Here is a 27709-nt window from a genome sequence, read left to right on the forward strand (position 1 = left end):
TATATATTTAGCTTATAAACACAATATTTTGTAGGTTAATTGTTGTCCGTGCCTTTATCTTGTATCTGCCAACAGAATTTTGAGTGTGGCATAGCCTAAGAGGGTGAGCCAGTTCTCCTTCTTCTCCCAGTGATAAAATACCAGATTTCTTTGGCTGTGGCACTGGCATCCAGCCACACTTCATCAAGCATCATATTATCCACAGTTGAGGTCAGGGTGTGGATTTGTTGGTTGTCTTTTTAAGGAAGTTATGATTTCCTTAAGACCCAGGAGTCATTCTGACTAACTCTGGGTTTTCAGCACTGAAAGTGTTTAATCAGTTGACTTATTGATTAAAACCTTTCTGTGCTTTGCTTCCTTGCCAAAAGAAAAGTCCTTTAAATTTTGCATCTCCTGTTGTCTAAATTGAAGTCTGGATGTAAATCAATCTCATTTGTAGCCCTCCTCTGTAAGAACCAGCTCTTCAGCTGGCACATTCAGCCTTTTCCTTTCTTCCCCTCCCTGTTTCTAGTGTGATCTAGGAGTCTCAGCCCACTTCTAACAGTGCATTATTCTGGCCCATGGGCACCGTTCTGGCTGAACGTTTTCAAACCCTCCTGATATTTCTGTGTCCAGAAAAATAATCCTGTATTACTCCAGTCTGTAGCAAGGCAGGAAAAAGCAAAGAACAATGCATGCTTGAATTCTTGTTGATACTCAGATGATGCAGAAGCAATACTGATGTATGCAACAAATGTACAAGGGGATAGTGGTGGTTCTCATGGATTTTTGAGAGTGGGAATAGCTTACTGTTACAGGATATGACTGGATGAATTGAAGAGACTGTGAGGTAGTAGCAATATTATTTTTGCTGGCTCATGAAGTTCAGCTTCAAATTGTCTTCAATTAAATAATAACTAATAGTAACTATTATAGGAACATGGTCATGCACACTTTTTTTCTGGTAACCATATCCTTATGAAGCAATTCTGAATCTGAAACATTGTGTGGAAAACTGGAAGTGATTTTTTTTTTCTTCTTCTTTTTTAAACTTCTGTTTACAGAATTTTAGATCTGAGAACACCCAATTTTTTGTCAATGGAGATGCATGAGGGAGGATTAAAGAGAACTGTTTCTCTTCTAATATGCTTGAAATACGAGTGTGGTTGGTTTGATTTTTTTTTCCCCTCCATGGAACTAACAAGAAACAGATTGGAGATGTTCCTACAAAATCTGGGTTGGTCAGAGAGAAACAAGGTGACAGAGGGAATGTTTATAAATATAAAGAACTGTAAAGGGAGCAGAGAGGTTACTTTTATTTCTCTATTATTTCTCTACATACTAAAATCTAGATATTGCTTGCTTTTGCTCCATCAGGTTTTTCTTTTCCAGTTGTCAGTGCACATGTTAGTTTCGTAAAGGCTTAATGACTTTGCTAAGAGTCCTTCAGGGCCAGACAGGCAGCTGTCCATTTTACCACTGTTAAAATGAACCATATCTTCCATTTAGTTCTTATTGTTGAATAAGATTAAAATACCATGAAATGTGCGTCTTGTGAAGATTAAGTAAAATCAAGATCTAAGAACTTAAAAAATACACCACGTGCAGAAGTATTCACCCGAGTATGCAAATGCACATGCATTGTATTGCAACATTACTTACGAATTATAACTTATACTATGTGAAAACTGCTATTTTTTATTTCATAGGAGGAATGGTGGTGTAATATGTTTTTCGTGACTGACTCAGTGTTTTTTCTCTACAAAATCAAAAACCCTGTTTTTCTCTTACAACATGCTTGTACTATTTCACCTCTGCCCTTGAAATGGTAATGTCAGGTGCAAACAGCAGAAGTAATGGAGACATTTGCTTTAATCTAGTTTGCTGATCTACCAAAAGCAATTATCCTTTTACGTTTTGCTGGGGCTGAGCTGCCCTCTCTTGCTGTGGTTGGTGCAGCCAGTTCCGGCCAAGCGAGCCAGGGAAGACGCAATTGCTCTCAACTCTTGCAAACTGGTATAGGATTTTAGTGCCATAGCATCCTGAGAGAACTGCACGTGCCTATCACTTTTTTCTGAAACTCTGAAAGGTTCTTAGAGTTTAGACCTTCACTTTGTGTGGAGACAAGTGAGGACTGCACCATTGTCCTAACTTTCTGAATGCAAACAAGGGATTAGAAGACCAAATTTGCATGTCTTCCATCTGCTGTCAATACATATTAGTCTGTTGCATTCCATCTTGTTTCCCTTTATTCCCAGAGAGTGCTATTTTTTGCTCAACATTGTGGTGATTTCTGTCTGTAAAACTCTCCTGTGTTGTACCTGCTGCATTTTTACAAAACCAGGTGTCACTACAAGGTTTTGCAGTGTAGGTTACTATAGAATTTCAGCTGTCAAAATCTCTTAATTTGCAAGTCTCTTTACTTGCTTAGACAACGTACTGGAGCATGGGTTACTTGGGCTGCACTGAGTAAAGAGGAATTACCTTGGGCCACATATAAAATATATATTTAACGTGTGTAAGTAACAAACTTATTTTATGTGTATATATTAGAATATTTTTAAAAAGAGCGCAACAAACCCATAAAACTGGTGGAATATTTAACCTTGGATTTGTGAAACTCATTCATCAGTCTGGTTCAGTGGAAGTGGCTGCAATTCTTTGTGAGTTTCAAGGTGCTTGTCTGTGATTTTTCATTAAACTTTGCCCTCCCTGCACTTCATCCTTGAAAACAGTTTGCATGTGTGTGTGTTACCAAAACTCAGTGACATGAATAACATGATTGTGAACCAAGGGATATCTTTCTGTGGTGAAAGAGGGCTTGTAAATGTCTATTAAGGTGACATGATCAAATTTTTGAGTTGAATGTCTGATTGAAACTGCACATTCCATTTGAAAATTTGCAGGGAACATATCTATGTCTACTGAAAATGGAACTACAGATATACACAAAAAATTAATGTTTTTTTTGGCACTCTCAAAAACCTATTCTCAAATCGCCCCCGCGTGATTAGCACAGCGGAAGCGCTATTTAAAAACATATCGCAAAACTAAATAAAAACATATTGCAAATAATTGTTATCATCATTATAGTACATCTGTAATTCCTGTTCTAGTCAGGAAAGGCTGCCAACTTGCCATTGAGTGCCTTGCTTATTAAGAGCAGACTTGTTCTCCAGGCTTCATTGACTTAATCTCAAAATGTATTTAGTCTTTTCACCTCCATAGCTTTTGAGTGGGAAGATTGCCCAGAGTGAGGAGGTGAATGAATGGTGGGGAATACCAACTGAATAAAACCTAGGTCACTCTTGACTGCAAGTTGCTTCTCTACAGAATTGTTTAGTTTTCTTTTTAGTGCTTTTCTGAATTGAAGAACAGTGACATTTTGTTGGACTGTTTTAGTGAGTTCTTTTCAGAGATGAAACATGAGGATAGATTGGGAGTTGGACTCGATGATCTCTAAGGTCCCTTCCAACTCGCACGATACTATGATACTATGATAGGTGGATCTTTGGTCTAACACTACGTGCATATATTACTTGAAAACTTTGTTGCTGATAAACTTGCAAACGGTGGGTGTTCATACCTCCAGACAGCAAGACACTTCAACAGAAAGTAGATAGCTAAAGGAAGTCTTCTGGTCTGAAATGGGCCAGATTTTCCATAGAGTTAAAATGGTTTATTTTTGTGCTTTCCTGAACTGATGATAGTTATTTCTTTTGTGTTTTACAGTGAATAACCCTATACCTTCCAACTTGAAGTCAGAAGCTAAAAAGGCAGCTAAAATATTACGAGAATTTACAGAAATAACTTCCAGAAATGGACCTGATAAAATCATACCTCGTGAGTAAAGGAAATGTTATGATTCAACTCAAACCTCCAGTTCTCCCCTCTGTTGAAATCCATCTCTTTATTGATGCCCTCTGTTTTCATTGAGCGTTAATTCAGAGAGGAGTGAAGAACTGGACTGTTGTAACTTCTCTGAAAATGTTTTGGAAGTGAAGGTGTTCAGTTTGCTGGGTTCTAGGCAGACATTGCTTACTGAGAGAAACCTTCTGCGTGTTTATAGCCAGCCACAGGAAGCTGTTTGCACAGGAAAGCCCCTCTCTGGGCTGTCTCTTGTTCACCATGTGAATATCCATTCTTAAGGAGAACCTTGAATAGTAGCTGTAGTTTTCAAACATCTGTGTTTATTAGAATTAATTAGATAAAAATTAGTTGAAGATATCAGGGTACATTTCTACTTTGATAATGGTTAAACACGTTTATGTACTTCTGTTCTCCTTATTTTTGCAATTGTTATTCTCTGTTTTGCCTAGGTATTGCTAGTTGTGGCTTTGAATTTATATCTATTATGTTCCAGAAGGCCTGTAATAAGACTTTCAGAATGATGACATTTTACTTGACAAAAACACTGCCTAATGATGTAAACTGATTAGACTGATGTGTGTCACTGTGATTTAAATTCAGGCTTCACTCCTCCAAAATTCAGTAGAGCCATGAATATCAACTATTTACTGCCTTATTGCCTTGCTAAGGGTCCTCACACATAGTATTCATGGCAATAAGCATGCTAATTCTGTATGAGCTAATCAGTGCACCCAGTTTTGTAGTTGACTGTGGAATGGAGGTGTCATGATTAGTTCAGTTTTCTTTAAGCTTTTGCTTTAATTATTTGACTTCTATGCGTTCAAAATTGTTAAATGCAGAATTTTATTTTCCCTTTCCTTTGAACTCTGACAAGGTTTTGAATAAATAATTCTGCTGTTTCAGCCCATGTTATAGCTAAAGCCAAAGGCCTTGCAGTCTTGTCTGTTATCAAAGCTGGATTTTTGGTGACTGCTCGAGGTGGAAGTGGAATTGTATTAGCTCGTCTTCCTAATGGCAGTAAGTGGATATTTTCCTTTTGTACTTCATGGGAGAATTAAAAGCTTTAAAATGCACACAAGCACACATGCATACACACACATGTATGCATATGAAAATGTCCGATTAGAAAGCTGTTTTCAGAATGTTACACCTGCTTTTGACTGAATGCTGTCAGTATCTTTGTAGAAAAGGATGAAATATGACAACATATAGTTTGAAATTCATTAGGAAAATGAATTATACTTAGTAATGCACAGCTGTATGCCAGATAATTTATAACATAGATATTTGTTTAAATGAGGATTTGTATGTCTTGCATTCTTTTTACTGGGATAAACTAGTGTCTGATGATTGTGTTCTAGTTGTCATGAACATGGTTTTAAGTAGTTGCTAGTGATTTTGAACTGTAATAATTAGATGAGCATTTCTTGTAATGTGTGGTAATGCTTCTGTAATTTTTGTTTTGTTTGGCAGCCTGGTCTGCTCCTTCTGCAATAGGAATTGCTGGCCTTGGTGGTGGATTTGAAATTGGAATTGAGGTATGATTTTGCATTTGAAGTACTTGTTTGATTACATTTTTTTTTTTTCCAAGCAATTAAATGCATCGAAAAAAGATGTAAATGTTGGTGAGATAGTGAGATCTGTTTTTCTGAGAAGATGAAAGAAAAAAAACAACACTTTTTTAAGGTCCATATATGCAATCCAAACAGAATGTGGAGTTTTAATCTTATTAATTTAATTGTTTGGAGAGATTTAAATGGAAATAAGTGATTTAATAGCTGTTTGCTTGATTTGTTAGAACAGACAGATCTTCTCTCTTGGAGAAAATTCAAGTCAGTTAGAATTAACTGAAAGTATACAGTATTTGATAGCTTATCAAATGCTTTGCTAAGGAGCACAAGGACTCCATCTAGCAAACAGTGAAAGTAACTGAAGGTATAGAATGCCAATATACATCATGCATCCCTTACTCAAACCATGATTCTTGACTTCACCCTTCAGTGTTAAAGCACCAAAACTGATGGTACTTACTCTGGAAGCTTGCTACAGAAAATAAATGATTTTCCATTCAGCAGAAACAGTTAAATGAGGAACTTTCAGCACATCCAAGGAGGAGTCCTGTTGATCTCTGATTATCCACTGCTGCTACTTTTGCCTTATTCATCACAGCTTCTTCACCATTATCTGTTGATGTGTCTTCCTCTTTCCTTCTCTGCTTTCCAACCCCATTCTGCTATTTTCTCTGTTTAGCTTTGCTTTTGCTGATTCCTAAATAAAATCAAATTTAACAGTGTGCTGCCAACAAGATCTTTTGCTATGGGAATTTTGCTCTCCTTTAGAAGAATCCATGCAAAACTGGTCTGGATGTAGATAAGAGCCCCCAGTGTGTGCCACACAAGTAACCAGCTATCCCTCTCCTGTCAACTTGTCAGCTGGTACTCACACAATGAGTAATGGATAAGTATTTTTTTAATATCCAGATAGTTCAGTATGTGATCTTGGGTGTCATTACTGTGCACTTCTAAAAAGATGCTGTGAATAAAAAATTAATAATTTTTGCAAGGGTTTTTCTGACTGCAAGATCTAAACACATTGCAAAATACTGTTTGATGTGCCCCAGGGGGTTTTAGTTTGTATTTTCTCCTTTAGCGAAAATGAAACAGACTCATTAGATGTCTTTATTAATCTGTGAAAGTTTTCCTGTAATCATCTTCATCTGATATATGAGATAATATAGCCATTTACTGCTGATATTTACTAAAATGATTTAAATATACAAGATATATCCAAGAGGACTTATTCTTTTTTTATTATTATTTTTTTTATTTATTTCCCTGAGCATTATGCACTTCATTTGAAATTGTAGTCACTCCGTTTAAAAATAGTTTCCTTACTTCTATAATGTAAAGTTAGAGGAGAAATTTCGAAGATAGCTGAGCTGCTTAGGAGCCCAGATTCCAATTTCACCAATGTTTCAGCAGTTTGTTCTTAAACCTTGTAGAAATTGTTTGCATTTTATTCATACAGGAGAGATCATAGTTAACATCATTTGTGTGCCCCCGGTGGCGCAGTGGTATAAAGTGCTGCTTGCGGCACGGAAGGGCCCGGGTTTGAATCCCCCCTGTGGCGCTAGGGGGTAGAAGTGCCGCTTCACTACACAGAGGGCTCGAAACCCGGGAGTTGGACTCGGTGATCTCTAAGGTCCCTTCCAACTCGCACGATACTATGATACTATGATGATCATTGTTTGTACTTATGGGTGGTTTTAAACAACAGGAAGTCACAGATTTCTCTAGTTGTTGTATTAGCTGTTCATGTCATACCTTTTGTATGGGATGGGGTGGAGGTTATGAGAGGCTAATAACAAAGGCCTCCCTTACACTGTGTGTAATACTTATGGCTGACACTGTTTCGTAAATAATCTGATATTTCCTCTTGTATTCCCTGCTGTCACTGCTTGGAATTTGGGGTAAGTTGAAAAAAGTAAACAGAGCAGTCTACTTTGTTGAAATCTGAAACAGTCTGCTGTGCTGGCTTTAACATCAAATTCACCTCTTTTTTTTTTTTGTTTTAATACATATGTGTTTGACAAGCTTTCAGTTATGATATCATGATCTTTGAAGGAAAAGAGTTGAAAAACTAATTTTTTTCCTCTTCTAAAGAAATTATAGGATAATTGTAACTTATGAAGAGACTTATAGTTTTATGGTACTGACGACAAAAGGCATCTACTGGGTTGTAGTTGAAGTTCTGTCTCTACATTCTGTATCATAATCCAGATGGTGTTTAAAAAACACTCATATTTTTTTTCTTATATTTTGTGTTTGTGTCTTTCAAAAATACCTTCTCTCTCCAACTATTTCCCTCAATAGTTTCTTGAAGAAACTGGCTACATCTCATAAATTGAAGTCTTACAGAATCCCGATTTTCTGTCAAGAAAATACAGTTTTGTCGATTATAAGAAAAGCAGTATCCTTTCTGTTGTTCTCCTGTTGTTTTTTTGGTTTTTTTTGGTTTTATATTTTGGCAGATAAATAAGTAATTTTTGTTTACTATTTTTTCTTGCTGTTACCACTAAGTCAGTTATGAATTTTCTTAATCTGAGGTCTCTTCAGTTCTGAGAATGCCTTCAAAGTATTTGCAAAAGCTTTATAAAATTAAAAGTTGTTAATAAGGAAATTTTGAATCAAAATCATGTTTCTAATATAACTGTATTTATTGCATTGAGTAAAAAACCGTGTAACAGGATTTTTCACTTCTCGCAGAAAAAGAAATAATTTCATTCAGAAAACAATTTCAAAAGGGTTATTTGCAAGAATGCAAGTAATTATCTGAGATGATGACAGATTCTAGATTGAATTAAAACCTTGATACATTTGGAGGTAGCTTTTCATATGGGGAAGGAAATATTTTCATTGCTACTATCTACTTTCCCACTGAACAGATTTTGCTCCCATGCAGTTCAGACTTTCTTCTTAAAAAGCATGGTACTTTTGTTTGATGTTTTTATAGGTTTCAGACTTAGTAATAATATTGAATCATGAGAGAGCAGTAGAAGCTTTTGCCAAAGGAGGGAATCTTACACTTGGAGGAAATCTTACCGTGGCAATTGGACCTCTGGGGAGGTGAGAGTAAAATCCTTTCATAATATGGATGGGTTCTAAATACAGAAGATATTCTTTTCTTAAGTTATAAAAACATTAACATGGACTTCTCTAATATCTCAAAAAACAGTCTTTGCAAACCTCAATGTTGACAGGTCCTTATTGTTTCTGTAGTGTTATATAGTGTTACACTGTTTTAGTTATTTATTGCTTTTTAATGGTTGGGTATTTTTGTTGTTGGTTTTTTGTTGTTTTTTTTTGCCTTCCATGATAAAGGCATTTATTGGTGGGAGGAAGGTTTGCTCTTATTTTGTAAGACATTGCTTGACTAGGCTCAATGAGGAGCAGATGTACTATAGCAAACTATTATTTTCACTTATCTATGGGCCTGTGCTTTGTTACCAGAGATCTGCCTGGCAGTAAGTAAAAAAAAATAAAAAAAAATACACCAAGTAATTACTTTTAAAGCTTAAGTGATTAAGCTAGCCTACTATGAAGGATGAGTTGATATAATCACAGAATAATTTAATTTGGAAGGGGGACCTCCGGAGATCTCTAGTCCAGCCTCCTGCTCAAAGCAAAGTTTGTTATGACTGCAGATTAGGTTGCTCATGCCTTTATTCCAAATGGATCATGAAAACCTCTGCTTAGCCTCGCTGGGCCATATGTTCCACTACTCAGTGAAAAGTTGTTATACATCCAGTCAAACCATTTCTTGCTTCAGTTGAAGACCATTACATCTTGTCTCTCCACCATGCACCACTTGAAGAACCTGGCATCATATTCTTAATTGCCTTAATTGGAAGGCTGCTGATACGTCCCCTTTTTTTTTTTTTTCCCCTCTTTCACTGTCTCACCAAGCGCAGTTGCCTCAGCTTCTTCTCTTAGAATATGTCCCCCCTTATACCTCTGTTTTTATGATGAAAGTTTTGCTGATGTTTTGTCATCATGTCTAGCAAAATAAAAGGATGATGCTTGTTCCTCTGATAAGATGAATATGTGGACCAAGGGAGGGTAGTACAAAGTGATGGACCTAGACTGTATAGAGAAAAGTTACATCACGAAACCTCATGAAATTAAACAAGGACAAGGGCTGAGTCCTACACCTTGGGTAGGTGAGTCCTCAGCAACTGTGTAGACAGGGCCTGCCAGACTGAGTAGCCAACCTACTGGAAAGACAGTGGCATCCTGGTGGACAGTAGGTTTAGTCAGTAGTGCGTCATGATAACAAAGATGTCTAACAGCATGGGGAGATGCATCCACAGAATTGTAATCAGAAGATAAGAAAAGTGATTATTTCCCTTTCAGTTGGCTGTTCATAGCTTGTGCCTAGAATATCACGTTTTGTTTTGGCCCTGCAGTACAAGAAAGATCTGTATAACCTTGAGTGCTTCCAGTGAAGAGATACTGAGATGGCAGGGGACATGGAGCATGTGAACTGTGAGGCTAAGGAAGCTTGGCATATTCAGCCTGGAGAAAAGAAGCCTTTGGGACACCTAGCTGCAGCCTTCTAATGCTTCTGATGCTTTGGGCATCATAAAATCAAGGAAGATAGATTTCCTGGTTACAACAAATGCAATCACAACTTTTTAAACATAATCTGCGTGCAATGATTAAAGTACTGACTAAAGAAGAAAACAGTGAGGCGATTCTGTCTCTGAATGCATGAATGGCCACAAGAAAAAGGAAAGGAATTAAAAAGTTCCTTCTGCAAGAGGTAGATGAGGCAAAAACTAGTTAGATTACTGTGATAAAAAGGATTTCTTTAGAGCTAAGAAAAAAATTTAAGCAGTATCAAATCTATCTATGGAAAATTTGGAATTTGCTATTGGACAAGTATTTCAAAAAAGCAACTAGCAGGAGTTTTTTTATCTATATTATTGTTCTGGCTTGGAAATTTTGAATCATCTTCTGAAACCATTGTGTTTGGGTTAGTTAGTTTTTTAGCCTTCTGAATGCAAGAGGAAGTCTAATATAGAGTATTCTTATGAGATGACATTATTCAGTGCTTCAGAGGAAACCTTATTACCAAAATTAATTACTTTGTCCTGGCTTCTGTCTTAAATGAAAACCGAAGGTGAATTTTAAGTTTGACTTAGTTAAGCACATTCAATAGAGTATTTATGAACAGAAAAAAAATTTGATACTTAAAGGCCTTCACTGTTCATAGAATCATAGAATGACCTGGGTCGAAAAGGACCGCATCTAGTTTCAACCCCCTGCTATGTGCAGGGTCACCAGCCACCAGACCAGGCTGCCCAGAGCCACATCCAGCCCTGCCTTGAATGCCTCCAAGGATGGGGCATTCATAACCTCCTTAGGCAACCTGTTCCAGTGTGTCAACACCCAATGAGTGAAAAACTTCCTCCTAATACCTAACCTAAACTTCCTTTGTCTTTGAAACCATTTCCCCTTGTCCTGTCACTATCCACACATTCTAACAGTTGTTATGTTGTGAAGCCATGTTGAAGACTATGAAGTATTTATTTTTTTCTTTCCAGAAATTTAGAAGGGGATGTTGCACTGAGAAGCTCAGCTGCTGTGTATACGTATTGCAAATCTCGAGGACTGTTTGCAGGCGTATCTCTGGAAGGAACCTGTTTAATCGAAAGGAAAGAAACCAATCGCAAGTAAGTTCTCCCTGAATCTGGAGGATTCAATAAAGGATTAATGATGTGATAAAATGGGATAATTTCAATGGTAAAAAAAGAACTTGTGGAGAACGTTCCATGCTGAATTCAGGGTTTCTTCAATGGCAAGTCTTTCTTCAATTTAGATGACAGGTATTGTCAAAGTACATATTTAGAAGCTAAGTGTTAAAAGACTCAGTGTTCTAGAACATAGTTATAGAGATATTTACTGTATAATAAGAAATATCCTTTAAGATCACTTGAAACAAACCAAGTAAACAACAAAAAAGTATGTTTTAGGTATCACTGAATTAGAGAGAACAGTTTTTGAAGTGCTACTTTTGATGTGCAGCTTATTAAATTTAAAGTACTTAAGGTGTATCTGAGTAGGTGGAAATATTTGAAATGCTTTTACTATGCTACAGATCCTAAAATGTCAACCAAATAATTCCAAGAATTAAAATACAGTAATTGTGAGATTTCTATTGCATTGTATATTCTATTTTTATAAAAACTTTAATTCTGCTTATAGGAACAGGACTACTATGATTTTTACTGACAGCACATCAGTTACTTCTTGCTATCTCCTGTCATAAAATTGCCATTCCATTGCGTCATTAAGGAATCTATTAAAACATTTTGTTGAAGTAATGTGTATTTCTTTATTCCATTGCATGATAGGCTTTCAAATAGTCTGGCTGATGCATGCTATGTGACAAGTAACAAAATATAACTTGCTAGAAACATTTTGAAATAAAGTGGTGGTCAGCATCCAAGTTGGTTGCAGTTATTCACCATTCAAAATTTATCACTGGTTATGGCACTTTAAAAATAACTGGTCAGTAGGAAAACTCTGGAGAGGAAATACTTTCACAAGCTGGACTTATCTAGGCACTGAAATATAATGGTGATCAAATGCCTGACATCTTTTCTTTGATATCAGGTTTTATGGGCAAGATATACGTGCTAGTGCCATCTTGTTGGGTGATGTCCCTTTTCCTGCTCAAGCAGAAGATCTTTATGAAACTCTAGCATCCTTCACTGAAGTATATGAAAATGAAGAGCAAAGAAATAATCCAGGAAAAGCTGTAAGGGGACAAGGAAGGTTTTGTGCAACTCTTTCTCATAGACTTTTTCCTCTTTGTAAACTGTTTACAGTCAAGGGTAATGGTAATCTTGGTGTTGTCGCATTCACAAGATCTCTGTTGGATGCTTATAAACGTAGCACTTAGCTGATAGCTCACAGAATCATCACAGAACCATAGAATGGTTTGGGTAGAAAGGGGCTCTAAAGATCATTTTGTTCCAACTACCCAGATATGGGCAGGAATGCCTTCCTGTGTTTAACTTTTCTGTGTTCCACTGGTGAGCTTTTCTGAACAAGAATGTTGCTGGTTTGGCTTTGCATCATCTAGAAAAACAACATACAGATGCCTTTATGAACAACACATAATCATATCTGGAGATGATGTTGAAGTTTCTTCAAGCTATTCGTAATCAAGTAAATAATGAGCATATTAGGTTTGATGTGAATATTTTTTTTTTTACTTTTTGTCTTCCATTCAGTCACAATTAAAATAATATTGAGAACTATGGGAGATTTTTATTCAGCTGTTATATTTATATGTAATCACTTAGTTTCATCTTTTTAAAACCCACAGTGAATTTCTCTGTAGTCATGTATATGTCACTAGTTCTTTAGCATTCTTGTTGTATTAATACAATTTCAGAGGAGATGATAATTTTCAGTGTAACTTGGCACACTTTTAGACTATGAAGTTAAATTCTGTTTCCAGTTTGATGAAACTTGTTTTAAAAATGTGTACATCTTAGGTAAATGACCCACCTGGTAGACCAGCAAGACCCGAACCACATAAACCTTCCGTTAGGCCAACACCACCAGGTTAGAGAACATTTTGATAATGATTGATTTACCTCTTTATAGAAGTAGAAAGTTCAGACTAATTAACGTTATGCAGTTATTGTATTAGTAACTGTCTATATAATAATGCTTTTTGTATTCGTTCTGAGTGCCATGAGCAATGAAGAGTAAAGGGGTTTTTGTTTCCTTGTGTTATATTAAAAAAATATTTTCTGTGACATATTTCCAATAGAAGTAGTGTTTGTTTAGTTATAAAAACAAATAGTTGTTCAAAGAAAGCATGCTTTTTTATTAGATGTATAGAAGGTCCTTGGCTCAGTGATGTTTCTTAAGTAAAAAGTCCTGGTTCTAACAGAAACCACTAGTCCTGATTCTGGAAACTTCTGGCTTCTAAAATATTAGTTCTCTTTTATGTTGTCACATCTTTAAGTAAGCAGTTCTTACAGTTGAATGGGGAAAGTTTTGACTCTATTAACAGTTTGTCTACCAATATATTCACATTGAACACAAGTCAGTATGCAGTTTTGTTGCTAGCTTGATTTATTCCGGTGGATGTAAGACAGGATTTAAGACAAAGTCCTTATTTCTTTGTCCTGTATCACTCCTTAGATAACAGCAGTAATTTGTGAACTATTGAACATGTCTTAGAGAACGCGTGTATGAAGTATAGCAGCGTATGTTGATGTATCATATAACTTGCTGCTTAAATTTACCTTTCAGCTAAAAAGAACTCAAACAAGCTTTATCCTGAACTTCCAAGTGATTATGCCTCTCTGAGTAAGTACTGAGCTACACATTTTATTTATAGTGTATATTGGCAATATGAAATCTGAAATGTCCTGAAAGTACTTTGGAAGACATCTATCAACGTTTGCCCATTTCTTTATTATCCATGAGTTAAAATGATATTTCGTTGCATACGGTCTACTGAGAATATTTCATTAATGTGTATCTTATTCCGTGGCTTTATATTCCAACAAAAATAAGTGCTGCAGAAAGAGTTATTTTGCTTTATTCAGTGACCTTGAGAAATACTACATTGAAAATAGCGAAGCTATTTTACACTGCCACCTAACTAAAGTGATAAAGAAAGCTGATATAACAAGTTTGTGCCCAAACTCTTATTGAAGGTAATATAACTCCTGTTTTAATTAAGAAGCACTTCCACAGGTCATGTATGATTATGCTTGCATATGCGTAATTTCTCTTGCAGTTATAGTCCTTGAGGTTTTTGTGAGATAGCTCTTTCGTATAATGCAGAGATATTACTTGTTCATTGTTGTGTTTTAGCTCTCTTAACTTTAAAGCAGGAGCAGTCTGAGCTCTGACAGAGAATCTTACTCTGTAGTATTTGCGGTGTAACTCTTTTGGGGCCCATCAACTGGAAACTTGTGATTCATTAGGAAAAATGTTATGATTGAACTGGTTATGTTCATGTAAATGCCATAGTGGTCTCTCCCATCAAAAATCCTATCTTGCACAGAGAAAAGGCTGTTAACTATTTGAAAGTCCATGAGACAGGTTGCTTGATAGAATATATTGTCCTGTTAATAATTAAATGTTTTTGGTTTTGTGCTGGGATAAAAAGCAAGGCTGTAACATTTTGTATTACAAGTGTGTGTGTGTGTGTGTGTGTGTATGGGTATGTACATGTTTTCACATATTTCATACACCAATAGAAAATAAAGTGAAACAATTGATCACAGAAGATTCTAACTCAGGCAGAGTGTTGTCACTTAACACAGTGCTTATCCTTTCTTGTCTGAAGGCCAAAATCTTGATTGTATTTTTAATCTCTCAATTCATGTAAGTACAGATCTTTCACTAAAAATGAGGTCAATTATGTGTTATTGTCTTCATAATCTTCCCTCCTATCTATTCTCCATACGTGCTATTGGAGTATGTATGTGTTGATGGGACTGACAGAGAGGAACTTAGGCTGAGCCATTGATTTATTTCTGCAAATCCTTAAAGTCCTTCTGAGAACAAAAAACTGTAAAACTTTTCCCAGAGAAAAAAAATATTGTTTTTCCCAGAAAAAGAATCCTCAGTTACTGTCATCCAGAAGAAAAGAAAAAAGTGGTCTTCTGGCCAACAAAATGGAAGAGTGCATAGAACTAATCTTTGGGAAGCTTCATTGTAGGCATAATAGCTAGTTCAGGGTTAGGTTTTGATAATGAGCAACAGACTTCTCTGTGTCGTGATATAGTAAGGGAGGTGCCTTCTCATTTTTCCTTTTTGGGGTTAGGGAAGAGGGTGGCTATGAAGGGTGTGCTGGTCAGAAATTTTGTCTTTTCAACAGTTAGGAAAGTGGAAGAAAGGCTGATACATTCATCCATCTCATTAAATATAAGAGGAGCTAGACTTGCAGATCAGACATTTTTAATTATATTTTATGTGGTTCTGAATTATCTAAAAAGGTTGTATTACATTGCTTATTTCAAACGCAAGAAGAATGTGAGATGAAAAACATGTTTTTTCTAAACTGATAGCGTGATACTTGACTGAGATGCAAGTAGAGTGTTTTCATGTAACTTAATAACACTTAAGTTAATGCATTTAGTTGGAAAATGAGATTCAGAAACTCTTTAAAATTTTCTGTGCACTTGGAAATATCACACATTTTATTTAAAGAGGAATATTAATTTGCAGAAACCTCTTGCAATTCTGGAATTGCTGAGATTGTGATTCAGTGGAGTTGAGGAATAGAGATGTGGCTTTTATTTTGTTTTTATTGCTTGAGGTGGTTTGGGTTTGTTGTTTTTCTTTTAAACTGTTTGACTGAATTAGATTTGGTCATGTCTATGGAAGTTCATTACTCCTACCCTTGTAGCATAAGGAACTTGTAACTTAATGTTACTGCTTGTACCATGTATGTTACGTACAAATAATAAACGGGCTGACTGGTCCTTCCACGTTTTATAAGCATGATGTAGCTCAGGTTATCTGGGTAGAAGATTTCCGTAGAGTTCTGTACCATATCTGTAATCTAAATGACTCAATGGCTCTTCAGGGGACTACTTGTGTGTTGTAGAATCAGGACACAAATTATTTTATAATGACTTTATTTTTTATTTTTTATGAAACTTAAGGTTGTTAGCTCATCACACTTGAATGATATCTAATTCTAGATGTTAGATTCTTTTTATAGTGCATTGTTTGCTTATTATTTCTATTTGGCTTTATGCCACAGAACAGCAGGCAATCAAAACTGTAAATGAATGGTTTCTTACTTTATCTGGCTGTCATCCAAACAGGTTGCTGAATACTATACAATTCTAAAACATTGCAGCCATTTTCCAACTGAACTGGTAGAAGCAGGAAATTTTGGCAAGATCTAAATAAATAACAGGCAATTTGTTCAGGATCAGAAGTCAGTATTTTTGTCACTTTTTTTCATCTCGGCTAATCTGAAACAAAGACTGGTTCACATGTATGGAAGAAAATCACTTAAATTGGCCAAGATGTTGAAACGATCAGGAAACTATTGAGATAGGACTTGGAGATGAGAGTATTAATTCATTTTCCTTAAGACAACAGCAAAAACCTAAACACTGTTCCTTCACTGCTCTTTTGTAGTCATCATAAGTAGTATGAAACAGTTCGGAGGTGTGAATTCTCTGACCTTCAGAGTGCATACTTGCTTAGCATTTTGTTCTGCCTGTGCTCAGTAATGTGTTCCATTTCAGGAATGTTTATTAACAGTGGGTTTGTTGTTGCTATGCTTTAAGAATATATATATTTTTTTCTACTAACAGAAGTGCATCCATTTGTAACAGAATAATTATTTTACCATAATTAGGAAAAAGCAATTATACAGTTTACAACTTTCAAGTAGTCATATGATTTGCTTAAAAAAAAATCATGAAAACTTGTGCTCATATATCCTGAGTGTTTGGGATTTGGTTCATTGGTGGTTTTGTTTGTTTGGTTTGGTTGATGGTACTTTTGTTGTTGCTCTTTAACATTTCTCTCATACCAGTCAAGTGAGAATTCTAAGAAAGACTTTTATGCTCCATTAAGCATATTTTGCCACGGAAATTGCAAACGTCAAGGAATTTACAAATATATTTGTTTTGTTTGCTTATTGTGGCCTTTTCTGTGGCCAGTTACACGTATGTTAATTAAGCCAAATGAGTTCAGAGTTAACAGAATGCCTCTGAGATACAAAGCTTCGCAAAATCTGTTCTGCAGCTCTCTGTGCACAATATCAATTTTTTTCTTGTGATCTCCTGTTTTACCTGCTGTACTTGGATGCATGCTCTACAGTTCCGTTTTTATCTCACTTAAAATCTTGCCATTCTGTGTGCATCCTGCTCTGTAGGATGATGTTGTTAAAATGCAGGAAGGAGATAAAACAGTGGAACTGCGACAACATTCTAGATGTGTCTACATTAGTACCTCTATTTATGTGTATTGCTGAGTTCTGTACAGTGTAGAGAAACAATTTAGAGCTTCTGAAAGAGAGCATCACTGTCACCGTGATTGCAACTTCAAAACAGGCTTACTTTGCTGAATGTGTATTGAAGCAATGGCTTTTTTTTATGTGATAGTCTTCTGTTTGATTTAACAAAACTAGTACCAGCTCAAATACAACTAGAAATCTGTCATGTAACTATTTATATCAGTTACAAAGTTCCACATTTAGAAATCCACAGATTTAAAAACAAACAAAGAAAAAACCTGACAGCTGCAACACAAGACAAATGTGTGACCAAATCCTTTGGCTTGGATGATTTTATTGTAATACTAAATACCTCAAAGTGAAAGTAGTATCTCCAGTTTTGATGATAATAAAATTCAAATATCTCTCTTGTCTCCAGTTCATTTTTCTGTGTGTAATATCTGAATTTGGTATTTTCTTGTACTGCTGGAAGAGCTCAGACTAACAGATATGTGTTTCAGAAATTTTTTTGCATAGCGTAATATGTAATATCTGTCATAAGTTCATGTTTACTAGGTCAGTAGACAATGTCATGAAGGCCCAACCCTCTGGAAATTATCTGTGGTAACCTTTTTTTTCTTTTTTACTCTTAAGACTTTTAGCTAAACTTGGTCTATTTTTCTGTTTTCCTCATGGCAAGGCTTGTGACATGTTTATATTTAGTTACTGGAATAATAAAACATCCATCTGGTGGTCTCCACGGTATTAACTTCCTTGCTATTATGAGCTCTTTCTTAATACTAACCAAAAACCAGGAAATCCCAGGAAATTATTTTTTAGACTATTTTTATCTCTGAATCACTTTTCTAGGATCATACTATTGTGAATGTAATAAGTCAGATAATCGAGCTGCTTATGGCTTACGTTGTGGCAAGCTGAGAGGAAAACATAGTGCACAGGAATTTTCTGGTTATACTGAAGTAAATAACTCACTGTGTATAATCAACTAACTCAAAATACAGCAGGGCACAAGAGATTGAGGTCTTAAGTGCTGGGATGAAATTGGTGTCTTCCTGATGTGTGTGCATGCGTTGGTGGAGAACTATAATGCTAAATATGACCCGAATGGGGAGCAGTATTTTTTTCATGGCACTTATTTAATGAATAGAAATAAAAATTAGAGCAAAAATTACAGGAAAGTCTCAGTGTAGCTTATGCTTTTTTGCTTTTTTTTTTAATTATTTTTTTATTTTCCTTTTCTTTTTTTTAAGCAGCCAGCAGCAATAGGGTTGCATTAGGTAGCATTTGATGCAGTTAAAATGCGAAGTTGTTCGTATGAACTTAACGATACTGAATAGTATAGTTTGAAGCCTTTTGTCTGAAGCCCTACTGAAACAAGCAAGCTGATGTTTGAGCATGCTTGTGATATATATGCTTAATTTTGGTCTGCTGTAGTAGTAGGATAAACAAATTTAAAGTACTATTCTTTCTATTTATGTGTAAAAACCCTCAGAGAGTATGGGAGCTTCTGCTTTATTAATTCTAATGGAAGCCAAGCAGGATTTTTAAGTACCTCTATGAATTGATAGCTACAGTCTTGAAAAACTACTACTACTAAAAAAAAGTCTCTATGTCAGATTAACAAAGAAGTCAGTGTTTCAGAGATAACCACCATAGAATCTGTGTAGAAACTACATAGAATGAAACTGGTCTTGCTGTTGGTTTTATTTGTTTTCAAGCTGTGAGTTGTTTTCCAGAGTGAAGTTGAAGATAATCTTTATATCAGGTGTGAACCAGTGCTAATGTTAATGTGTTAACAACTCAGTGGCAGAATATTTGAATCTAACAGTGTAGATTTCATAAGCAAAATGAAAAGACACTGTATTATTTGAGATGTTAACACTCAGCGTGTGTAGCAGAAATGTGGAAAATATTGTCAACAAAATAAAAGATGTGCATATCATTCCTAAACAGTCAAACTGACCTGAATAAAGCATTCATCAGTTCTCTTCACTGTGCTTTTCAGAATATGATGGTTATACCTAGCATTGCATCTCATCACATAACTGTTTATAAATATCTAAAGTGCAGGAGTAAAGTCAATGGGAACAGACTCTTTTCAGTGGCAAACAACAACAGAACAAGAGGTAACTAACAGAAACTGAAACTCAGGAAATTCCAGACTAATACAAAGAGGATCTTTGCAGTCACATTGATTGGACACCAGAACAGGCTGAGTGGAGTCTCTTTGGAGATATTCATGACCCATCTGCACACTTTTCCTGTATGACCCACTGTAGGGAACCTGCTTTAGCAAGGAGTTGAACTTGCTGTTGTCTAGAGGTCCCTTCCAACCACTACGATTCTGTGATCTTTTGCTGTACGATTTCAGCAAAGGTGTCATTTGCATTAATATAATCTTGAACATAGTAAAAGCCCTTGACATTGATATCATTTATTTTACCATTTTAGTTTGAATGAAAATTTGAATGTTTTTTGAAAAGGCAAAAAAAAAAAATCTGAGAAGTAATCAGCAAAAATACTGTTATGGAATTGACTCTTTTTTTGATTTATTTTTTTTATATCCTAAATATCAAATATATCCACAGATGCTTGACAAAAAAGGCACTTCTTTCATGCAAAAGCTGAGTGTGCTGAAACAAAGATAGAAACATTCCATCAGCAGAGGAAGATGATGAGCCAGCATGTTCCCTAGCAGGCCAGAAACTCAAAAACAGTGAACTGTGTTTTATATTGAATGAGCTTAATTTGCATAGTAACTTAAACTTTAAATATAGTCAGGTTTTCTTCAACTACCAATGAAACCATTGATTTTATTTGTTACATGTGGTGCAAACTGGTGCTATTACAGAAGCTGCTGCTTTGAGATAGTCTGTTCCCAGCTGATGTAGAAGAGATCAAAGTGTTTAAGTGCTTTTTTTTTGGTGTTTGGGGGGTTTGTTGGGATATGATACATCAATTCCATGCATACAGATTTTCATCTCTTGCTGAATTTTCTATCTCTTGAGTCTCTGGAGCAAAACTGAGTATAGCGTACCTTATAGGTTATGTCTATCTAGCTTTGCCTTGTGCTCTCTTTAACACATAATATTGAACCTGGATGATTTTTTCCAGTCATCATTTTTTTGTTGTTGTTGTGCTGATGGAGATCATACTTAAATTATTCCCAAAATCAACTAGACGGCTTTGTAACCGGAAGGAGCACTGGAAAGCAAAAACCTGTTCAAAGTACCTACATGGTCATATAGGTAATGTCTGGCTCTGTAAGTAATTCAGAAAATAAGGTTTGCTCAGACAAGTTTTGTGAAAGTGGATGAGGGCTTCAGGTTTAGTTTTGCCATCCTTTGCAGGACTGGAGAGTACTTTTAGTCATGAGGGATACTAGAGAAATTCTCCTTGCTATTATCTAAGCTATCTTGATCTTCTTGAAATTGCCTTAAATCTACAGCTGCTATAATAAAACAGATGTTGTGTCTTCTAGATCGGAGTCATTTCTTTGTCTACAAGTACTAGAACGAGGCAGAGAAACGCCTGCCTTCCCTCTTCAGAAAGTATTTGTGTAACTGATGGCACAAATAAATGCTTCTGTGGACATGAAAGGTTTTCAAATTTCATCATTGAATTAAAATACTATGAGAATCTTACGTTTTTTTTATTAAAGCATAGAGAAAGGTAACTATTTTTGTTTACGTAAAGGAGGTCACAGTTTGAGGTAAAACAACAGCTAAGACAAGAGAATATTTGTTCTGAGAGTGATTTGCTGAATATCATGTCTCCTGACCTTTCATCAGATGAGCATTGTTGGAAATTAATTGGATCAGTGATGGCATATGACATACTTCAAGTATCTGTATGGGAAGACTTATGCTTATATCTGATTATAGCAGCTTAGTACCTGTAGATATAAAATGTCAGTTCTACTGTGCATATTTAGGCCTTCTCAAGCATCTGTTCAGTGAGATCTCAAGATACGAGGTTCTTGTTTTGTGTGTGCTGAGGGTTTTTGTGCTTACTCTACATTTAAGAAAATTAAAACAAACAAACAAACAAAAATCCAAAACAAAAAAAAGAACTTTAATGTAGATTGGACACTTGAAATTTCATTTGTGATACTCCTGACTTCCAGCATTTAGCTCCTATCTATGCCTGGAACAAATGCTCGATTATAATTTGTCAAGAAACAATTTTTTCTGTGTTTGTTCTGCTCTAGAAGCTCAGCTTTTCTTCTCATGTTAAAGTCTTAGAGAGGTGGTCTAAATGCAGAAAATTGCAATAAGTTGAAAAAGGAACTAATGTGTACTGGTATGTTTCAATAACTGAAATAATTGTTTTCTTGATCTGTTGCATTTAAGATACAGTTGTGCTACAGTTTTGCTTTGTGAATGAGTGTTTCGCAGAGACACTTTTGTAAGTGGACATTAACACATGGAATGCTTTGTTACCAGACAGAATCTGAAAAGTGAATTTCTTCAGAGCATCCCAGTGTGCAACATTCTACAGTATGTTTTTCACACAGATGGCAGTGACACACTGGGACATGTTGCCCAAAGAAGTTATGGATGCCCCATCTCTGGAGGCATTCAAGGCCAGGCTGGATGTGGCTCTGGGCAGCCTGGTTTGGTGATTGGTGACCCTGCACATAGCAGGGGAGTTGAAACTAGAGGATTTTTGAGGTCCTTTTCAACCCAGACCATTCTATGATTCTGTGATTCAATGCTTCTGCTTTGCTTTCTTTTGCTGCCCCTCCATTTGATACTTCATTTTGTCTCGCAAGAAGAAAGCTGTGACATCTAGTTGTCATGGCTCAAAGTCGGGACAAAAGAGCCTCAAAGGTCCTCTTTAACTCTGTGCAGCAACTTGTATTGCACTTTGTTATATCTCCCCTTTCAGTATTTTATACTTCGCTTCCATTTTGTCTTTAAGCATAGAGGAATTCTCACATTTCAAGGATGCTTCTGCATTCAACCTATCACCTGTCATTCACTGTGCTTTGTATTAAATCCAGAGAATTATCATTATCTGATATAGTAAATCTTAGCAAAGAAACTCAACAAAGTGCTTCCTTTCTTCTAACCGTGATATTCTAAGCTAGATAACTTAGGAAGCTAACTTAGCTTTTGTGCTACCTAGCTATGAACATAAACCAAACATCACTTATAGGTTATGGTGACATTACTTAAACAGTAGTTGTTATGAATTGCAAAGCCTTAGAGATGTATTATCAAAGGATGGACTATTAGCTGCACCAAACTTCTACATCCATAAAAAGTTATGAAGCATGCACATCCAGTCAACTATACTTAAAAATTTCTTAATTCAAGATGACACTTTTCCAAAAGTCATGTGAAATAATATACTGTATCTGTCATGTTTTTATTATTGCCTGTGATTATAAAGTAAATATTATGAGGCAGTGGTGCTTCAGTATTCTGTAACCTCACCATGGCAATATTTTATTTCTCTTTGTTTACATTCTAGCAACCAAATGAGCCAATCCTTCTCCTTTATTTCACTCCTTTAAAAAAGGAATTATGAAAGATAATTTTTTTAAGTATGAGGTAATACTCAAACTGGTAGACATGTCAACTCTAAACTATCCATTTTCTGTTTCCATACAAGAATACTGTTTTCTGTTGCAGTTTTCATAATTCTGATTGTTTTGTAAACTCTTGAGTGAAAAAATCCGCTGTAACAACAGACTTTTGTATGCACAGTAATAAACATACAATTATATACTTCTGTAGCTTTGCTTCTTTGCATCCTAGAGTATCTTCTGTTTTCAGACGTATTCTGTGCATTTTTTTTTTTATTATTTTTCCTGGAATAAACAAGTTGTTTCCATTGTTTTGTTTCTAGGGGGACACGTAGGAGTATGCATGCATGTATTTTAGGCAATCAAATGGTATCTAAGACTGTCTTTTTGAGTGTCATCAAAGTCTGTATTTAATTATTTCTTTCTTCTAATACATTAGAATATGACTCTTTATAACTTGAATTCAAAGCTTGTATTCGTTGTCATTTTGAGGCTCTAACTTAATAGCAATTCCAAAATTCAGTGGTGATGTAGAGCATGTGCTACATGAAATTAGATGACTAGACAGCTTGCAGGAAACTGGCATGTAGGAATACTTACTCATTCCTTCAAAACCCAATATTAAGCCTTATTTCATTCTTACACACATGTTCCGATCCCTTTCAATGCTTCTTAGACTTGCCCTGGCACTTTTCACCAAAATCACTACAGGGCATAACTTTGTTTTCAGAGGTGATGTTTTAATTAAAACCAAGACTAAAGGTATATGAAAAGCTTGATGTAAGCCAGTAGTGTTTGCTTGGAGCCTGAAAGGCTGGCTGTACTCTGGGCTACATCAAAAGACAGATTGCATCCAGGCCTAGAGCACCCAGCACAAAACCGTTGTATAACTGTTGGATTGGGTGCAGAGGAGAGCCACAAAAATGATCAGAGGGTTGGAATATTTCTCCTACAAAGAAAGGCTGAGGGAGCTGAGCTTCTTCAGCCTGGAGGAGTCTCTGGGAACACATCTTGGTAGGCTTCCAGTAGTTAAAGGGAGCTTATAAGCAGGAAGGAGACCAACATTTTACATATGTAGATAGTTAGTGATAGGGAATGGTTTTAAACTAAAAGAGGAGAGATTTAGATTAGATGGAGGAAATTCTTTACAAAAGGAGTGGTGAGGCACTGAAACAGATTTCCCAGTAAAGCTGTGGATCCCCCATCCCTGTGGGTGTCCAAGGTCAGGTTGTATGGGGCTCTGGGCAGCCTGATCTGGTGGGTGGTAACCAAAACACAGAGGGGCTGGAACTAGAAGATATTTAAGGTCCCTTCCAACATAAGCCATTCTGTTATAATCATGTATAACCAAAGGCTGAGATTTTCCTTCTGATCCTGAAAAAAATGCCTTATCACTATACCTAGTTTCAGCTTCATCACTCTTTGGAGAAAAGAGAGAGCATTTTATCATACAGTGGGCATTCCTGTGTCTCTGTCCATATTGGTGGTCCAGCATAATTAGTTCTTTGGTTTCCTGATTAATTCTGCTTTTAATTATTTTCTAATGTAATATCAACAAGTTAGTTTTAGGCCTGTCGTCTTTCTCTCTTTGGAGTAGCTTCGCCATTTAATTCGTGTGCTGGTATTTCTTCTTATGGTCGGAGTGCAGATAAAAAGGCCCTAATTGTGGATATGTTTTCCGTTCTATTGTTAATCTTGCATCTCCCCAGCCTTAGGGTTATCTTCCTTTTTTTTCCTCTTCTGTAACCCTGGAGCAGGTCTCATTATTCTGTGTAGCAGCTCCTGTTTTGAAACTTACTACTGTTAAAATAGTTTATGGAACTGGTGACATTTTTGGATTAATGATCATCAAACTAATAAGTTGTTTGTGTTCAACATTGTATTATGTTATATGGCTCTAGTTTCAGAGTTCTGGTATGTGGAATATACCACTGGCATTCAGGATCTATAGCTGTATGTTGAAGTTTATTTAAACTATGCCACATCCTTCTTCTTTTCTTTTCTTTTCTCTCAGTCTTCGTTGTTAGCTGTGTAATATCGTTCTTTCAGAAACATTTGATCCCTTACCTCTGTGTTGTGTTGTTTATCTGTATTGTTCTGTAGCCTTGACTTAACTCAGCCTTCCCTATCTTTCTTTGTTGCTAATGCTTCTCTCATTCTTGTCTCAGCTGTTTGTGGCTTCCAGTTCCTTCAGTTCTCTCTGCTGTCCATGCCTTTCCTCTTTTTGCTTCGCTGATTTCTTCATTCATAACTCTATCCCTTAATCAGAAGATCAGTTCTGACAGTCTTCTGTGCTGATTCATCTCATTTTTTTATTTATTTTTTTTTACTTTCACATTCAAAAATAAATGTATGATCTCCACAAAATCTTGCTGTGTTCATTCAGTTCTGTCATCACTGTGCTCTTAATGGTAGAACAGTCAGTTACCTACAGGCGTCTTACTATGGAGGTAGGGAAATGACACTTACATTTGGAATTCACTTTATGTGGAATATTCTATTTACTCATTGTCTTGAAGCATTAAGGTAAATGGAACAGATGCAGAGAAAAGTAAGTACAGTGAAAGCAAGAAGTCAGAGATAGAAGGTTGCTAAATTATTTTTACTGTAACAATTTGGAGATTGTTGTAAAACACAACAACAACAAAAAAGGATTAAAAAAAGCATGAGGGCAAAAAACAAGAAAGAAAACTGTTAGCCAAAGTCTAATGTTGGCAAAAAGAAGTATGTAACCAGTAGTGAATTATTTGAAGCTGAACACGAGGAAGTTCTTACCCTCTGGGGGAGCAGGGCTCTGAAATAGCCTCTCTGAGGAGTTACTGGGGGTAAAAAGAGAGGCCAAAAGGAGATTTAACGTCTGGCAATGATAGCCTGAGCCTCAGAAACTGGGAGCGTGCAGCTAAATTAATCTCATCCCTCTGGATCTCTAATAAGATGCATTGCTGACTATACTGTTGTTACCTAATCTTTTATGTTTCTATTTGGAATTCTTCAGTATTATGCTGGACTCTCTTTAAAGCAGTTTCTCCTGCATCCAGCTGAAACTATTGACTCCAGTTATGCTGCTAATTGAAAATACTAGGGAGTGTGCTTTTTGCACTGAAATCCAATCACTTATCCTGATGTTAGCAGGTCCCTGGTATGATTTTGACCTGGGAAGGGTAAGATGTCCCAAGTGATTCCTTGATATTTCAGAAGTGTTTTGTACCGCCTGTTCTCTGCTGTAAATATAACTGCTACTTACAAGTCCCCAGTGACCCCTTTATAAGCATTTATTAGACATCGACATGATCGCATGTTTTCTTTGTAATGTCGATGCTTTTTATATTCTATTCTATGACTGTGTCTGTAATTGCCTTTACATCTATAGTTCCAGTGTCTGAGAGATCCTCCTTACAATTTCCCAACCAGTTACCTACTCCATCCATTTTCAATTGTTAGATTCTGTTTTGTGCAAAAATCTCACAACAGCCTTTTCCAGATCCATCTCTTTTTGCTTTATTGTATCATTTATTTGTTAACTAGTTACAAATTCAAGCTGAAAATTTTAAAATAGAATTTGAAACTGTCACTGGTTGCTACAGAGCTGTTCTCACCTTCCTATAGGTTGTTCTCTGAATACCATTTCAAAGATGCAGCCTTTTCTTTCCGTCTCCACTTTTGTCCAGACTTTTGTCCTGTTATGATTCAATTGTTGCAATATCCTTCTCTCTGACCTTTGCAAATTCAATATTCCTTTACTCTCATCTAGATTGAGTTCTTACTTCAAAGTTAATTTCCTTCCCTGTCACTTTTCCTGTATCATCCTCCTTTAAGTTAAGAATGTATTTGAGCTCAAACAGAAGTGAAAGAACACCCCTGGCAGATCCAGCTTTGATCTTGTTCTTGTGTACACTACAGACTGAACTTAGTGGTTCACCTGCTAATTCAAACTTAAGTCATTTATCTGTCTATCTTCACACCTCATTATAGCCCAGTGTTGCTGCATTCCTTAGGTCAAAATTTTAGGTCTTTAGTTTCTACTGACCTGTGCCCTAACTCTAATTTATAAGTTATCCCTGTCATTAGCAGTGACTGTATTGCCCTCAGAATTTACTATGGGATATTTCTTTTCCCACACCGTATTCTCTGCGTTCTAAAGGAATTTGCTGGATCCAACAGAAAATGTGCCTCTGATGCTTGTTGTTCCTAATTCCTATCCAAAATATTGCTTAGTATGCCTTAATTCTCAAAATATGAAGAAGGGGCAGCAATAATCACTGTAAGAATTAGTCCTATTAAGCCCTTATAAACAATTAATGTGAAAATGTAATAACTGTTGCTAACCTGTAACTGAATTCACATTCCTCCTTTAAAGCTTTGACTGTGATGCTGTAACATATTTAACTCAGATTAAAAACAGCAAATTAATTTGCTGCTCCTACTCTCTATTTATGTAAGGATCCAAATCTTGTTCTGAGTGTTATGAGCACATCAAAACCAGAAATACAACGCCTCATCTCATTCTTGATGTTGCTTATCCACTAGTGCACCCTTACTTTTATTGGCTCTGACTTTATTAAACTCTGACCTAATCTTAGCTCTACCAGTAGCCCAGTCACCCTTTCAGTCCTAGGTAAATTGATTTATTTCTGCAGAAAGAATAACCATCTTGGCTTCTCACAGGACTTTTAGTGAGCTTAGCGTTTTAATTAGAATTACACTCTCAGCCTAGCTTTATTACCGCAGTGCATACTTGTCCGCCTTACTAGGCCAACAGTTAAATCAAGTTCTTTAATTAAAGTTATTAGTTAAAGCTCAGCAATG

At 36.1% G+C, this 27709-nt stretch overlaps 1 protein-coding gene across 2 annotated transcripts in view; it reads left to right on the forward strand.

Annotated features, from left to right (window-relative positions):
- SH3YL1 (SH3 and SYLF domain containing 1) overlaps positions 1 to 27709 on the forward strand; it is a 39870-nt gene that overhangs the window by 6468 nt on the left and 5693 nt on the right. For both annotated transcript variants that reach the window (XM_072332350.1, XM_072332351.1), the window contains exons 2-9: positions 3712 to 3822; positions 4753 to 4866; positions 5323 to 5387; positions 8362 to 8474; positions 10955 to 11083; positions 12027 to 12171; positions 12917 to 12986; positions 13686 to 13742. In XM_072332350.1, the coding sequence (XP_072188451.1) occupies positions 3712 to 3822; positions 4753 to 4866; positions 5323 to 5387; positions 8362 to 8474; positions 10955 to 11083; positions 12027 to 12171; positions 12917 to 12986; positions 13686 to 13742 (804 nt within the window). The remainder of the gene's footprint in view (positions 1 to 3711; positions 3823 to 4752; positions 4867 to 5322; positions 5388 to 8361; positions 8475 to 10954; positions 11084 to 12026; positions 12172 to 12916; positions 12987 to 13685; positions 13743 to 27709) is intronic.

The sequence above is a fragment of the Excalfactoria chinensis genome, chromosome 3, assembly GCF_039878825.1.
Source record: "Excalfactoria chinensis isolate bCotChi1 chromosome 3, bCotChi1.hap2, whole genome shotgun sequence".
NCBI lineage: Eukaryota > Metazoa > Chordata > Aves > Galliformes > Phasianidae > Excalfactoria > Excalfactoria chinensis.